The 15,764-nt window shown below is 39.7% G+C and overlaps 2 protein-coding genes and 3 non-coding genes across 6 annotated transcripts; 1 reads left to right on the forward strand and 4 right to left on the reverse strand.

Moving 5' to 3' along the window:
- Positions 1 to 174: 174 nt before the first annotated feature.
- On the reverse strand, positions 175 to 5,073 carry LOC133889096 (uncharacterized). Of its 2 annotated transcripts, XR_009903861.1 has the most exons (6): positions 4,764 to 5,073; positions 4,559 to 4,661; positions 3,179 to 3,252; positions 2,383 to 3,060; positions 1,806 to 1,928; positions 175 to 711 (listed from the first exon to the last, which is right to left on the reverse strand). XR_009903861.1 is itself a non-coding variant. In XM_062329557.1 (5 exons), the coding sequence occupies exons 1-5, from the start codon at positions 4,983 to 4,985 to the stop codon at positions 598 to 600; spliced, it is 1,191 nt and encodes a 396-aa protein (XP_062185541.1). In that variant the 5' UTR covers positions 4,986 to 5,070; the 3' UTR covers positions 175 to 597. The 2 variants fall into 2 exon arrangements, 1 of the variants encoding a protein (XP_062185541.1); XM_062329557.1 differs by lacking the exon at positions 1,806 to 1,928 and having other exon boundaries at positions 4,764 to 5,070.
- On the reverse strand, positions 1,251 to 1,360 carry LOC133889888 (small nucleolar RNA snoR103). Its single transcript, XR_009903967.1, has one exon. It is a non-coding gene; the product is annotated as a small nucleolar RNA snoR103 (small nucleolar RNA).
- On the reverse strand, positions 1,501 to 1,607 carry LOC133889885 (small nucleolar RNA snoR103). The gene has a single exon (XR_009903965.1). It is a non-coding gene; the product is annotated as a small nucleolar RNA snoR103 (small nucleolar RNA).
- On the reverse strand, positions 1,821 to 1,927 carry LOC133889889 (small nucleolar RNA snoR103). Its single transcript, XR_009903968.1, has one exon. It is a non-coding gene; the product is annotated as a small nucleolar RNA snoR103 (small nucleolar RNA).
- Positions 5,074 to 8,049: 2,976 nt separating the features above from the next.
- Positions 8,050 to 14,750, forward strand: LOC133888556 (tRNA-dihydrouridine(47) synthase [NAD(P)(+)]-like). Its single transcript, XM_062328840.1, has 10 exons — positions 8,050 to 8,352; positions 9,625 to 9,741; positions 9,835 to 10,065; positions 11,875 to 12,142; positions 12,238 to 12,497; positions 12,612 to 12,884; positions 13,098 to 13,379; positions 13,777 to 13,897; positions 14,074 to 14,243; positions 14,330 to 14,750. Exons 1-10 carry the CDS (start codon positions 8,101 to 8,103, stop codon positions 14,426 to 14,428), a joined length of 2,073 nt encoding a protein of 690 aa, XP_062184824.1. The 5' UTR covers positions 8,050 to 8,100; the 3' UTR covers positions 14,429 to 14,750.
- Positions 14,751 to 15,764: the final 1,014 nt, after the last annotated feature.

Consider the following 15,764-nt stretch of genomic DNA (forward strand, 5'->3'; position numbering starts at 1 on the left):
CATTCTTAGAGCATGGACAATAAATTGGAAACCGTAATGAAAATTTCAGTCTACAGTTGCGAGTCCAAATCTTGAAAAATCATAATCGATAATCCACATAATCCTCGTCTCGAAGGCGCGACAAGGGCGGATATAGCCTTGAAACAAGTCACGAAAAATTCGAAAACGGCAAACTCAACGAATTTCTGATCAATTCATACCAGTAGGAACGCACAAGGCCACACACTCTTCAGTATCCGTTCATAGTAGTACACACGGCGAATGGTGACCAACATACAACTCAAGAAGCCCTCAGAAACCAACCAAACAATTGTGAGGTTAGGTTCTACCAGCAGGGTCTTCCATAACCAATCCATAAACAACACACATGAAATGATACATTGGCACAGCACCAACACATACATTGCAAGCACACTCACAAGGAGGCGAAACGAATTATGTTACAAGCACAATCAATCATCCATCCATTGCCGCTTCGTGTTGGAGCCAGGTGCATGAGCAGCAACTGATAAGCTTAGCCTCACCTAAATACTGTACGAGCAGGGTTGTGTATGAACAATTGCACAAGTCAGGATATCAGGCTACAGCGGCTTCAGGCTAGGGAGGAGTTGACACCTTCAGTCTTGGAACCGTGAAACAGGGGGTGAAGAGCATGGGAGAGGGAGACGCGGTGGTTCTAACTTGCAGCCTTGAGGAACAACGCCGGAGACCCTGCACGCGATGATGACATACTTTCAGCACAAATAGATTATATTAAGGAATTTATGAGGAAGCCAGAACTTATATGTGCGACACTTTGACCATTTTGATAGGATCTATATCAAGGCTACATGGATAAAAAGGGGTCAGGTAAATGAATAAAATCACTCTCCGTTACAGAGACATCAAGTAAGGGATCACGCATGTTCACGATCGATTTCAAATATCAATCATGATTCAGTTCAATGCACAAACATTACAAAATCAGGAAGTAACTAACAAACTATTTGACAGTTTCTTCGTGAGCCAAACAAAAATAAGAGAGTACTACACCTAGTTTCCACAATTTTATTCTCTGTCCATATTTACAACAAGATGCGATTTATTCAGCACGCCTAGAATTAGGACACTGAAAGTTGTGGGACAAAACAGTAGAAGATCTGCTCGCCATTGTGTAATTGTCTATCCACATAAGCTACTAAACTAGCCACTTCAGGTGAGGAAACATAGCCCACATGTTCTGCCATATCCTTACTTCTAGTCCACGAGGTGTATGTGTGATGGTCCTTTATGAGCATCTATGACTCGCATAATGCTCATCTAAATTCCATCATCAATTTTATTGTTTGTCCATATTTACAGCAGGACGCAACTCATGCGGCCTACCAAGAATTAGGACATTGTAATGGAGGAGCAGAAAGTGTTACAATACCATAGGAAAATGAATATTTTACTAGCCACTTCAGGTGATTAAACATAATCTACATGTTCTACGATATCTTTACTTCTAGTACCTGAAGTAGATATGTGATGGTCCTTTATGAGCATCTATGACTCACATAATGCTCACCTAAATTCCATCAACTTTATTGTTTGTCCATATTTACAGCAGGACGCAACTCATGCGGCCTACCAAGAATTAGGACATTGTAATTTAGGTGTGGAAAGTTTTACAATACGATAAAAAATTAATATTTTACCCTGCACAGTTTCTTACAAATAAATAAACGTACCAGCCGCATGAGGCTACCAGTGAGTTTGCAAGTGATATAAACTGTTAAAGCTGGTAGTCAAGAATGAAGAAATGTATCCTGCCAGGTTGTTACTAATATCTTGTGAGTGAATGTGTGCCGGTCCCTTTATGAGAACTTATGGCTCGCTTAATACTCATCTAAATCCGTCAACCTTATTCTTTGTCCATATTTACAGAAAGATGCAACTTATGCGGCCTGCCAAAAATTAGGAGATTACAAGTTAAGAGCAACGAGAGGTACATATTTACTATTTACAGATAGTAACAAATTGGTTAGCAATACGCATTCCAGTCCATTTTAGCACTTCCATCCAGCACATTTCTGATGGTCATATACATATTCTAGGACTCATAGAAGGCAAACCTAATTCCTCACTTTATTCTCTATCCATATTTACAGCAAGACACGACTCATGCATACAGCCTACCATTCACCACGTGTTTTCGAGAAAAAAATTAGGTCTGTAAAAACAAATTTAGTCTATATGTTGGCACACATAAGCAAAATAGATCAGGTTTACTTAATATGCCCAGCATTATCCATTGACTATACATGGATAACAAATATACATGTTTGCTAAACAGAAAATTAGTCATAGATCATAAAGTGTAATATGACCATACTGTATACCTGTAAATGAAATACTTACATATGATGTGGAAGAGCCACGCTTGCGCTTTTGACTAGCCTCAGATTGCCCTCTTGATTGACTTTGTATCTCTTTTGCACTTGGCGTGCACCTTCTGGAAGCCTTCACATCTCTCCTAACTGGTGTGACCTGGGAATTTCTTGATTTTCCCCTTAAAACAGGACCTTCAGACTTGGATTTTCTGTTTGTCTCATTAATATTCTTCTTGCACTTTCGACTAGTCTCAAGTTGATCATCTTTATGTTTATCAGTTTCAACATCTTTACCCTTGACCAAGGAGCGCAATCTTTGTAGCTCATCCTCAAGAATCAACATCTTCTCTTTGGCATTAACCGCCTCTGCTCGCAGTCTGTCGATTTCATCATCGTTCTTTTGGGCTGCCACTTGCAGCTCACCTACATTCCGCTGAAGCTTTTGTGCTGCTTCAATAGCTTGCTTTGCCTCCAAGGTCTTCTTCTTACACGTCTCTCCGTATTCCTGCTCCATTGTCTTAAACTGGTTCCACACAAAACTTCTTTCTGCACGTAATGCAGAAATTTCCTTGTCCTTCTCTGAGCTCAGGGTCTTGTAAGCTTGCTTTAGTTTCCTTAACTCTGCCCTTAAATCTTTTGCACTGTGCTGGTGATCGACATTGTTTTCACTAAGCTCTGCCTGACTTTCAACCTCCTTAAGTTTTTTCTAAATATAAAACAATGATAAAGAAGATCAGTGAGATGCACAAGCCGGACTACACACGCTTGTGAGTTATAAAAGCCACAATGGGCCAGCCATAACAAACTTATGTTTCAGTAAGTACCTTCAGTTCGGTGTTTTCAGCAGCCAAAGTGGATATAAAACTTCTGAAATCCTCCAAGTCATTCTCTGTCAGTTCTGGTTTCAGCACACAAGGTAATGATATATTAGCAACACAAATTTCTAGAGTGCAACCCTTTATAAAATTTATCTACATTTAACGCAGAATAAAAATGCCTTCAAGACAAGTGAATGGATTTGACAAAAAAGAAATAAAATATCCATGTTCTGCAAAATGTTGTTTGAGATGGAAAGCAAAACACAGTTTGGGCGATGCCATCATAAACTCTATCATTTGAAGAGAAACTGGAAAAACTGTGGACCAAATTGCACAAATTTAACTGATGCGGCACAATTTTAAAGCCCATTTAGGTGGGCAAGATAACCAGCATTCAAATTTGTTGATTAATAGACTAGTTTGTGGGGCCCAATTGAAATTCCAAACAGTGACATGGATGTGTAGTTAAAATACAAGGTGCCAGCTCCTCGTGTAGGGCATAATATAGAAGTAATTTCCGAAAAACAATAAACCGGTACTATATTCACGGAACAAAGGTTTAATTTATGTAGCGTTTTTTAACAACATAAGGTTAGGCCAGTTATACCACAGAACCTTAAGACAGCTTCAAACTTCGCATTGCACAGCAAATATAAATATCAAGGATTATCATGCTTATGGCAGCAAAAGCAGGCTAAAGATGAACGGAATGGTCATGGAAAGCAGAAGCATGAAATCACCACAGAAGGGTATACACGAAAACAGGGCAATTTAACTTCACTAATCATGGGAGTGCAACGGGAGTGCACAATTACACACAGAAAGACACCAGCTTTTCGTCATTACAAGAGCCCCTGATCATTAAAGAACGAAGAGGAACTCAAACCCCCAAAGAGAAGGGCAGATTTTGCACATCGATGCTAAAATTTACCAACAAAAAAGTAGGTAAAAGAAACACTAGACAATGCCCGTGGCACAGTATTCTTTTTTATCAACAATACGAAGCACAGGTATCTTGAGGAAGCATTGCGCAGCGAACGTAAAGATGATGCTTTTCCGCCGGTAGCAGTGGAAGTAAACGTGAGAACCGAGAAACGCACACCACTATGAAGATTGAAGACACTTCCAGCACTTGACAAGACACTTTCAACAGAGAACATCGGAAGATAAGCCAAAACAAGGAGATCAAAATAATTGAACAATCGTTGGGAAAGCATCTACAAGCGAAAAAGATCGCAGCTTTACAGCTACAATAACCTGGAATCATCGAAAAGGACCCCAGAATCCCAAGAAAAAGGGCAAATTTTTCACCCACGAGACCGCCCTCAAATTTCCCCCACAAGAACAGGCGAGGCAAGCACCACGAAACTTAGGGCCTCTTTTTACCTGCCATCTTCTGGTAGCAGCTCGCCTCCAGCTCCTTCTTCCCAATTTGTTCCGCCACCTCGGCCTTCTCGGCCCTCTTCCTGCGCGCTTCGTCCCTCCAGATCTGGAACACCCGAGCACAACACAAAAACCCTAGCCAGCGTCAGCGGCGGCGGAGAGCGAGCCCCCCGATCCCAAAGAGGAACCCCGAGGCCGAGACCCCTACCTTCTGGATGCGGACCTGGAAGATGTCCTCGCGCTCGCGCCGGCCGCAGCGCTGGAACTCGAGCTCCGTCAAGAGGTGCGCGCGCTCGACCGCGAGCGCCTCGGCCTGCGCGTGCGTCTGGCGCAACATCCTCACCAGGCGGTCGAACGCGCGGCGCCACTCGGGCAGATAGACCTGGCCCCGCGTGGGCGCCGCAGCGCCGCCGCCGCCGCCGTTGGCCATGGATTCGAATCGGAGAGCAGAGAGAGAGAGAGAGAGATGCGGTGCGGGAGTTGTGGAGAGGAGGGGAAGACGACCGTTGGATGCGGGGGTTGCTTCTTTATCTAGCAGAATCAAACAATGTACATGATCTAATAGTAACTGCTCACCGCTTCCCACGGCGCTCCATCACGCGTTTGCACCGCACTCCTCCCTATCCTCGCTTCTATAGGTTAAAAACTCTCAAAATTTTTAATAAATTAAATCTAATTCTGAAAATAATAAACCCCTTAGATTAATGACCTATGTGATTAATATCATATACTACCAACTTATGTTTCAAAGATAAAAAATTAGTAAATTTTTTAATATTGGTTGTATCAATTAGATTATCCACATATATATATAACAATTTATTTATTTTTCGACTTGAGGGGTTTTTGTTATTAACTTCATGTGCACGTAGAATGTTAAACAACTATAACCATCTATTTGCATTATGAGTGTTTTCAACGATATTGTAGTTTACATTAAGCAATTGGACATATGATTATACCTTTTTTTATAATTACAATGAAATATAATATGTTTACATGATGTGTACGAATTAAGAAAAAAGGTTTTTTGGTTGACCTGTTTAAATATAATGGAAATGAATCAAAAGACAATATTTCTGAAGTTATACGAGAATTTGTTAAATGCATCAGATATTGTATCGTTCGGAATGAGAGATTAATTATGCTATTATTTTTTTCATGACTATTGTTTCATTTATTTTTTTCTTTACCTAAGTTTTTCTCATGACTTCGGTTATTTACAATTGTAATATGTGATCGTAAACTTCAACCCTATAGTTTGCTTAAATTATATAATAGATGATCGTAAACTTATACACCTATTTTGTTTTAAATTTCGACTCCCATTATAATATTACTGATTTTATGTGTATATATTTATCATAATCTTATTAATTATACGTGTGTTACATATTGCATGCTTACTAAGTATCTGTGAGGAGGCGATGTAGGTTTAGCTGGTTTGGTGGGCCCGGCTGACAAACTTTGAACGCCTCCACATTTAAATGAATTGGTTAGTTCAATTAATTCATATCATAGAGGCAGACAACAACCGGAAGATATTCTTTTGTACAATACTCTCGGTGAAATAGACATCCGTATCTCAATTCATATCATGTTCTTAGCCCGCATCTCAAGCTCACATGACATGCGAAGGCATCGCCTCTTCCCCTCTGCTAAGCCTTTTGATATGCAAACTGGGTAGCCTTCGACATGAACATCGAAAGAACATCTCGCTCAGCTCACGTCGAGAGCGCCAGTGCTTCAATGTGACAATCGCAGCAAGGGTCAAAGATTATCAAGGAGTTTTTCAGGTACTAGGTTTCAGTGCGACCATGAACGAAAGCATGCAATTCAGCAATGGCCAATGATAGGTCCACATTTACGAGTGTTCAATTAGGCCTTCCGATTTTGAAGGGCACTCAAACAAAATATGTCGAATGTTAATTCACTTAAATCAAATACAAATTTATTTAAATAAGAAAGAATAAGTCGAACTCAATTGTATCGAGCAAAAGGGATTCTGTGTGAAAGGAAGCTTATCCTCTATCTTTGTTATAAAGGCAAAGTTTACCGTTGCTTACTCGAAACAGCCCATTCCGTATTAACTATTAGATAAATAGTATCATTATTAATCATAAAAGTACCTTGGAATCACTAAAAATTATCACTTTTCTTCTCCATCGACAGCCTCGTTCGATTCCGCCATGGCTATCCATTTTCTTTCCTCACTGTACTTCTTTGCCAACAATATGAGGATAGGGGTAGGAGACTATAAGAGTATCTCCAACCGACTACTCATATTTGACCCCTTATTCCTCTTATTTAGAGACTCCTTATCCAGATTTTATCTCCTATTTCTCAACGCGTTCCAATCGACCCCTCATATTTGACCCTCTATATTCGAATCACCTCTATTTTATTAATATCTGGTAACTCTCTCTCCCTCTCTCTCCCCTCTCTCCCAAATGAGAGGTTGGATGAGTAGCCGCTAGATATAGGGGGTGAGGGAGGAGATTTGAGGGCTCCTCAAATAAAGGGGGTCGGTTGGAGACCGATTTTTATCGTTTTTTTCTCAAATATAGGACAGAGGGTGAGAAGAGGGCTCGGTTGGAGATGCTCTTAGCTAAAAATGGAAGGAATAGTCATGCACCATACAGACGGGATAATCACCACTAACATGTAGCCAAGAAACAACAATGGAAAAATGTCAAGAAGAATTATGGACCTATGTTTAGAAGAGAAATTTTACTAGTGATGAACTAATCCAATTGTTCATATGCCATGGTTGTCTAGGATTGAGTAACGAAAAACTTTACCTTTGCAGCGCAAAGGCAGAGGACACATTTTCTACTGACACTTGATGCATCATCTACTGTGAAACTAAAATGGAACTAGCAACCATACATGTTTTCTATATACATAAAATCAATAATATAATGATAAAAGTTAAAAAAAATTATAAAAAATAATTGAAAAATAAAAGGCTGATGATGCACCTATAGATGAAAAGAAATAATAGTGTATTAATACTTTTTAATGTTAATAGTATCTATTAATTGTATGTTTCTAAATTGATGAGTAGTTTTTAAATAATTGAGAGGGGAGGAGACAGGAGACCAACCTTAATTATAGACGTTTGATTGTATAAGATGTATGATAAAGGTCGTTTAGATTTACAAAAATCCGTTTATTTTATAGAGTATAAATACAAACAATATCATATGTATATGTGGATATCTAGGCCACAACAAACAACAAAGAGGTTGATGGTGATTTACGGCACATTTAAGACACATTTCGGATCCTAATTCTCATCTATTATCAAATCAAGTTCTATCAAGTGCTAAATTTTTCTGTCGCTGGTATTACCTGAAACAAAGTTTCCAAGTTTCTATTTTCTCTACACGCTTCCTGAAAAAAAGGATTTCTCCAAAACTCCAATGTTTTCAGTAAATTGCCTTTCCATTTTGGGGTTTAATGAAAACATCCTGTTCCATAAAACCCTCGCTGCTGCCTTTATGTAGCGGCCCTCTCCAGTGCGCCGCCGCCACACCGCGACCATGGCCGCGCCCGCGCCGGCCACCGGCCTGCCGGACTCCTCCCCCGCCGTCACAGCCGAGGCTTCCCCTCCTCCACGGCCCACCCCAGAGGAGCTGGTGGCCCGCGCCATCGCCCCCGTCAAGACCGCCTTCCTCCGCCCGCCTCCGGTCCGTGAGGCCCCCAAGGAGGAGGGCAAGGTCGGCGGCAGCGGCGTGGCCGGCGTCGCGGGGGAGAAGAAGTCCAAGCGCCAGCTCAAGCGCGAGCGCAAACAGGTAACCGCTGTAGCCGGCGCAAGTTGTTTGCTTTAACGCCTCAGCGCGTCATGGAACTCTGCTTGCTAGGTGCTTGTTGTAATGCCTATGCGCACCAGTGTAATTGCTCTGCTTTTGGTTGCCATTTGCGTTGTGCTGTATCTAGCACCTAGCAAAATTTGTGTCCGTTCCTGTGGTCTGTGCGTCTAGGTATCAAAACGTTGGCAGATTAATGAGCTTTCAGCTATAATTATCACCACAATGAACGTATGCAGAATATGAGCCAATGCCATAGTTGTTGCATAGTTTCCAGGTAGTTTGAATCTTTTTTTCCTTTCTAGAGCATGCAGGAAAATTGCGTGTCTTTGCATTGATATAAGAAAATAATTTCAACCTATTTGGAGATAATTTTCACAAAACGTCTGGTCTACAAACTGAATGTAAATGAGAGGATAAATAAAATTGAAAAGAGACATATGGATGCATATGCTGTTTGATTTATCCTTTATGCAAATGAGCAAGTTTTAGAACACCTGCATCTAGCGAGAATCAACTAGTAGCTAGATGTAAAACACTTGTGGGTTGTGGCATTTCAAGGTTTCTGCTTGTAATGTTGATACTATTTTTTTGAATTAAATTTTGTATTGATCACGTGGAGGATAGCTGCTTGAAAACCATTGCCTTCTTGTTAGAAGGATCTGTTTTTGACCTCCCTCTCCGAGTTATGGCTCTATTTCGTATAAGGTGGAACATTTTGCTTCATCCTTGCTTCTGTTGGTGTCGAGTCAACTGTTTTATGTCCTAAGTTGGGAGTGACTTTGCAGTACTTTGTTTCTTCTAATGCTTGGTTGCAGTAAAATAACCATGTTTGATCCTGCACTTATTATTCTTATGTCCTAAGTTGGGAGTGACTTTGCAGTACTTTGTTTCTTCTAATGCTTGGTTGCAGTAAAATAACCATGTTTGATCCTGCACTTATTATTCTGGGTTCCTATATGTTACTTGTAAAACCTGCAAGTTGGCCTGTCTTTCTATAAGTAATCATCTTTGAACTACTTATGTCACATACCTGCACTTCGGCATTGTTCCTCCCTGTAACGTCCTTGCTTTGTGATCATTAATATCTGCATGCTTTATAGTGCATGTTCATGCTCATGGCCTGCCACCTGTGCATGCAGTATATACCAATGTTCTGGCAACAGCTTTATTCCTTGCAGTATCGCCAATTGTTTCCAATTACTAGTCACCTTAGTTTGGGCACTTGTACTCCACTGAGCTTATTATATTGTGCAGGAACAAAAATCTACTTCTCATCTTTGTATTGAAGTAGGGAAAAGTGGAAATGTGGACTCTTGCAAATACGGTGCTTCTTGTCGTTTCAGCCATGACATAACTGCTTATTTGGCTCAGGTATTGTTTTATTTGGTTATATAATTGGCGATTGGACGTTTTCCCTGAACTTTGTAACTTGTATTTAATCTTATCATTACTTATCATGCACAGAAACCAGCTGACCTTGAAGGAACATGCCCATTTGCCGTTTCGGAGAAGTTGTGTCCGTATGGACTAACTTGTCGATTTTTTGGTACACATAAGGATAGCCTAGCTCCTGAAAATCGTCCAGAGGGAAACCGTGAGATAAATACTTTGAACAAAGATATTCAAAAACTCTTATGGAAGAGCAGTTACAAATTTCCCAAGGCCAGTGCCCAGATTAAACTTCTTGGTCTCAAGGTATATTGTTAACTTCTATTAAGTTCTAGTTATCTCTCCGTTCTTCCCAGCTATCCTTTTTCTCATGTATGTTGGTTTTCTACAATATGCTAACCTTATGTTCTACATAATCTATTTTCTTGGAGCACTATGCATTTATTTTCATGGTTTTAAATTTGTGTATTAATGATTATCATACTTCGGCCATGGTTGTGTAATACATTTGGTAGTGGTAAGCTCATTTCAGCAAAGAGGAATGTATGCTGGTGTAGTTTTATTGCGTTCTCAACCTAAATGTACTTCTAACTAGGGAAATTTGATGCTTGAACTGGTGTAGTTTTCATTCTACTGCGTGTGTGGTTTGCAACGAATGTATGCAATTATTGCGAAAGTGTTACAGTAGATACATGACTATATTAATCAAATTCACAGTACAGTTTACATATTTCTGCTAATGTCCAGAAAATGGCAACCATACCATATTATCATTCTGCAAAACAAACTGTCATATTTTCCCAATAGCAGATGATAACAACTATCATAGCAGATGATAACAACTATCATGTCCAAGGAAAGAGGAAAAAATGAATACCCTCATCATTACTCTAAGCCTTTTCCAACTTTTTCTATACTCTGTTTGCTGCCACTTCTGCTTGTGCTTCTGCCTGTAAGATAGTTGTGGAGAGGAGCCTGAGTTGCTGGTATGCTACTGCAGGTATTTGCATCTGCCAACAGGAAAACAAACCTTTGTTAGTACCATCCATATTGGATATTTGATGGTGGAAAAGGGCGTCAAAATTGAAAATATCAACGTCTGGTAGCAAACAAACATGATTTTGTCAGGAATTGAAATTGATTTGTTTATTTTTAAAGCCGAATCTCGTATTCTTAACTATACATAACAGATGTACGTTGCTGCTGTTGGTAGTTAAGGGCATATTTGGTTTCTTTGCCCACCCTTTCCTAGCAATGTTAATGGAAAAAAAAACATATTTGGTTCCCTTGCATGGTTTGAATTTGGGTGAGGTAGGCAAGGATTTCCTTGTTTTTGAGGGAGAGCCAAATTCCTTGTTATGGTCCTATGATCATTAGGGGGATAAACATTCGCCGGGAGGATAGCCGGGCAGCGTTGGCTGCTAGGGGAGGGATTAGACTATACATTGGGGAGACTTGGAATATTGGGGGAGACGTAGATTAATTCTTCTCTTGCTTGATTAAGATGTGCCGGCTGCCCCTTTATTATAGAGAGGAGAATTACAATCCTAATTCAATTCCAACTCCTAACTTATCTCCTACCAAACTTATATCTAAGCAGTTCTAATTCAATCCGATTCCTAACTTATTTCCCACCAAACTTATCCCTAACAAATCAATTCAAATCCTAACATACCAATAGATATACTAACTAATCTATCCAAACAGTAATTCCTGCACATAACATATGTGATGGACCAATCTAAATGGCCCTAATGGGCTGGACATGACATTGCCTAGCAAGGTTTTCCTTGCCCATTAGCAAGGCTAGGCAAGGTTGGACAAAGAAACCAAATATGCGCCCAATACAGTTATATGATCCTGGAGGAAATTTCATTTGTTCTACGCGTGGCCAATTATAGATGTCATAGCTCTGTTTGTTTAGTGAATTTATTTTAGAGTACCGCAAGTATGTAGTCCAGGATCTACTCTAAGCCATGGAATGTATTACGACGTTTCTGCTGCAGCATGTAGTGGTATTGGTTTAAAATCTATCATTGCCTCTACTTTTCTGGTCACTACCACAGTATAATAGGTTGATCTATTTTCAATCTGTTTGATGTATTTATGATGCAGGATGTCAACAAGAATAAAGCAAAAGCAGCAAATGATGAACATAGGGTAGATCATGATAATCCAGGTGAATCATGCAAGCTAAATGGCAATGACAAAACTGAAACTCTTTGCAGTATTCCTGCGAGTGTTGAACTTGATTCTACTTCGTGCAAAGAAATAGATAATTCAGAGGGTGAACCATTGGTTGTTAACTCAGTTCCATGTGTTGAGCCAAGACCGTTAAAAAAATCTAAGGTTGAAGTTGATGAAACTCAGAACCATGAAGCTGGTAATTTATTTCCAAACTTAGATATCATTTAAAATGCTCTTGTTGCTTATTTTTTGTTTCTTTGGTTAACCCTTTTTTACCACATTATGGATTAGGTATTCATAACATTGAGGCAGAATCTGAAGATCTTGATTTAAGCAATGGATTAGAAGTGCCCTCAAATAATCAAAGTTCTTGCAGGGTTGACCTAATTTCAACACCTCATTCACGCGAAAAGAAAATTATAGATTTCCGAGAGAAGCTGTACCTTGCTCCCTTGACCACTGTTGGGAATCTTCCTTTTCGGAGGCTCTGCAAAACCATGGGAGCTGATATTACTTGTGGAGAAATGGCTATGTGCACAAATCTTTTACAGGTTAGAAGGCGAATACCTTTACTCTGTTTCATCTTCTGTTTCTTAGAGTGAAGTTTTTCTGATATCCATTACAAAATTTGCTAGAAGATTACCTGTTTGATTTTCTTCATGTAGGGTCAAGCTTCGGAGTGGGCTTTGCTACGACGACATTCATCAGAGGATTTGTTTGGAGTGCAAATATGTGGACCCTATCCAGATACAGTAGCACGAACAGTTGAACTTGTGGATAACGAATGTTCAGTTGACTTCATAGACATAAATATGGGCTGCCCAATTGATATAGTTGTTAACAAGGGTGCTGGATCATCATTGCTCACAAAGCCTATGAGGATTAAGAGTATTGTGCAAGCAGCATCTGCTGTTACTGAAAAACCTTTAACTGTTAAGGTAATGCAGCAATGCAATTGTTGATGGACCCCGTAGAAGCTAGTTAATGCGTGATTTTTTTTTTTGGTAACTTCGAGCACATGATGAGAATGAAATGTTTTGCTCAATACATTCTCACATGTAGTATTTTGTTATGGTGCTACATATTCAATGAAATAACTGAACTGTTTTTGAACTATTTTCCTGACCATGACCTCTGTTGCTCAATTGCAGGTAAGAACAGCTTTCTTTGAGGGCAGGAACCGTGCTGATTCTATAGTTTCAGACATCTATGACTGGGGTGCTTCAGCTATAACAATACATGGTCGTTCACGGCAACAACGCTACAGCAAACTCGCTGATTGGGACTATATTTACCAGTGTGCACAGAAGGCTCCTGACTACTTGCACGTCATTGGAAATGGTGATGTATTCTCCTTTACTGACTGGAACAAGCATGTCTCAGGCTGCTCCAAAATTTCCACTTGCATGATTGCTCGAGGTGCACTTATCAAGGTTAGTGTTCAGCCTTTTACTTGCTTTTACATATATATGAAAAACAGACAACGAAATTTTCCCTTCCTCCTTTTCATTTCTGATGCAACTCCTGTTGACTTCCTTAACATCAATGTACAATATTTGTGGGAATGGAAACTTTGACCATCACGGGACTGCACATTCAAAATGATGTAATCTGGAGTACACTTAATCTGAATAATCATATTTACAACAGAAGAAGAATTTGACTTTTTACTCAAGTGCAAAAAGTTTCATAAGTGTCACACTGTTAATTGTCACTGTGAGTGACATGCTGTTGTTCCTTCAAGAATATCTATGTCTAAATTGGCATGCACTTATTTTATCATTTTATGTACTGATTTTGTGCTAAGGAATGATGATCTACACTTGACAGCCTTGGATATTTACTGAGATAAAAGAACAAAAGCACTGGGATATTACATCTGGCGAGAGATTAAACATTCTTAAAGATTTTGTGCGTTTTGGTCTTGAACATTGGGGCTCTGATTCCAAAGGTGAGGTCGCATCTCTGTATATGCTTATATAGATTCCAGGTTTTTTTGGTGGTAAGTGGAATGTAAACAGTATCAACTCATGAATCATGCATTGAGATGCTCAATGTGAAGTGAAATTGTGTGGTAAAAATAATGTTGATTCTTGAATCTAAGTGTTCTGTTTTGTTATTTTTCAGGTGTGGAGACAACACGCTATTTCTTACTAGAATGGCTAAGTTATACCTGCCGCTACATCCCGGTTGGCCTGTTGGATGTCATCCCACAACGATTGAACTGGAGGCCTCCAAGCTACCACGGGCGTGATGACCTTGAAACCCTGATGGCCTCTGATTCAGCAGCTGACTGGGTAAGCACTCCTTTTCTTTTTCTCAGTGTCGCACAAAGTACTAACGACATGGCTGAAAAGCTAATGTATCTGCTCTATGTCCGCAGATAAGGATCTCTGAGATGTTGCTTGGCAAAGTTCCAGAAGGATTTATCTTTGCACCAAAGCACAAGTCAAACGCTTACGATCGGGCAGAAAATGGTTAAATGTTTGCTCGCCATGTCAGGAACTCACCAAGCATGTGGTTGCATCTCTGAAGAGTTAGTGACAACCACCGAGGTCCATGCTGCCTTCATGGCTTGTATGGAGTGTAGCATGATTTTGCTTTATTGAAATGGTGATTGTATCAATATTTGAATATGGAGTGCTAATAATTGCAAGACATCCCGGTTCTCAATTCAAATGCAATATGTGATGCACTGGTGTAGGAACTACAGGGGGTTCTGATAATTTGCCTTTTATTCAAGAACGTGTCATTACGGCAGCTTTCAGAAAGGATCCATATCTGAGTCAATTTGTTGTCACATAGTTAACATTGGTACTACTACCCATTTTTCTCTGCTGTGATTTCCACTTGTTCCAGTCAACCGTCTAACGAAAACCTGAAATATTTGTTGGAAACTAACGAAATACCAGCTGGGGTTTTCTGAATACAGACCATGCTTGAATTATATCTGCCGTCAAGTGCTGTGTTGTTGGATTTTCAACCCAGCATCTCTTGATGCCTTCGCTTCCTTCCAGACAAATGTAATACCAAACATTCCTTCTGATGTTGTCTGAATACTTCGATTCCTTCCAGACAAATTGCGAAGAACTAGTTGTCAGTTGTTAGGTTTAATATTAAATACAAACAACATAATAGATAAGTTTGTAGCAACTAAGTTCTCTAGATATATATATATATATATATATATATATATATAACATTTCTGTACACAACCCTCCTAATGTTTATACTGTGTTCAGGATCTTCATAGCACAGGTTGACGTGGATCATATTAGTGAAGACGATAGTGTCTTCATCAACATTGTACAGATGACGATGCAAGGATAGAGAACAAAGCAATTGTTGTTTTTGGAATCAAAGACAATCCTAGAAGTGTTTGGGCCCTAGGTGTACTAGACAACAGCAACAACAGTAATCTACTGGCTTTGAGTTGGATGAACCTGGTGCCCCTAAACAATGAGCAATCGTTCCTTAGGGCCTTCTACGAGATCCAGTTAATCAACCACTATTAGGCTGACCCTAACTATCCTTTCACTAGAGTTAGCCATTAAAATAAGACAGAGGAGTAGATATGGAAAAATAACACAAACATAAAACAAAGAACTATAACTTAAGACCAGAAGAACAAAATTCTTAGTAAGAAATAATGAAGCAACTGGCCCTTTGTCTTGCTCAAACAACAACCATTATAATGCAAGTACTAGTACTGCTCACCCTCCTTGGCCTCCTCATTTCATCCACGAACTATCTTCCTCTGGCCTCCTCTAGCACGCCGACAAATTAAGATCCTAACTACACCATCGTTATGGACTCTC

Source organism: Phragmites australis, chromosome 13 (genome assembly GCF_958298935.1).
Source record: "Phragmites australis chromosome 13, lpPhrAust1.1, whole genome shotgun sequence".
In the NCBI taxonomy this organism is placed as follows: Eukaryota; Viridiplantae; Streptophyta; class Magnoliopsida; order Poales; family Poaceae; genus Phragmites; species Phragmites australis.

Bases quoted from the DNA above. Each gene is read 5' to 3' on its own strand.
- LOC133888556 (XM_062328840.1), top strand. From the start codon at position 8,101: ATGGCCGCGCCCGCGCCGGCCACCGGCCTGCCGGACTCCTCCCCCGCC. The intron at 12,885-13,097 runs GTAATGCAGCAA...GCTCAATTGCAG, and splicing joins AAAAACCTTTAACTGTTAAG to GTAAGAACAGCTTTCTTTGA. The intron at 14,244-14,329 runs GTAAGCACTCCT...CTATGTCCGCAG, and splicing joins CTGATTCAGCAGCTGACTGG to ATAAGGATCTCTGAGATGTT.
- LOC133889096 (XM_062329557.1), bottom strand. From the start codon at position 4,985: ATGGCCAACGGCGGCGGCGGCGGCGCTGCGGCGCCCACGCGGGGCCAG. The intron at 3,253-4,558 runs GTAAAAAGAGGC...TGCTGAAACCAG, and splicing joins CTGCTACCAGAAGATGGCAG to AACTGACAGAGAATGACTTG. The intron at 712-2,382 runs GTAAGTATTTCA...CATCGCGTGCAG, and splicing joins GTGGCTCTTCCACATCATAT to GGTCTCCGGCGTTGTTCCTC.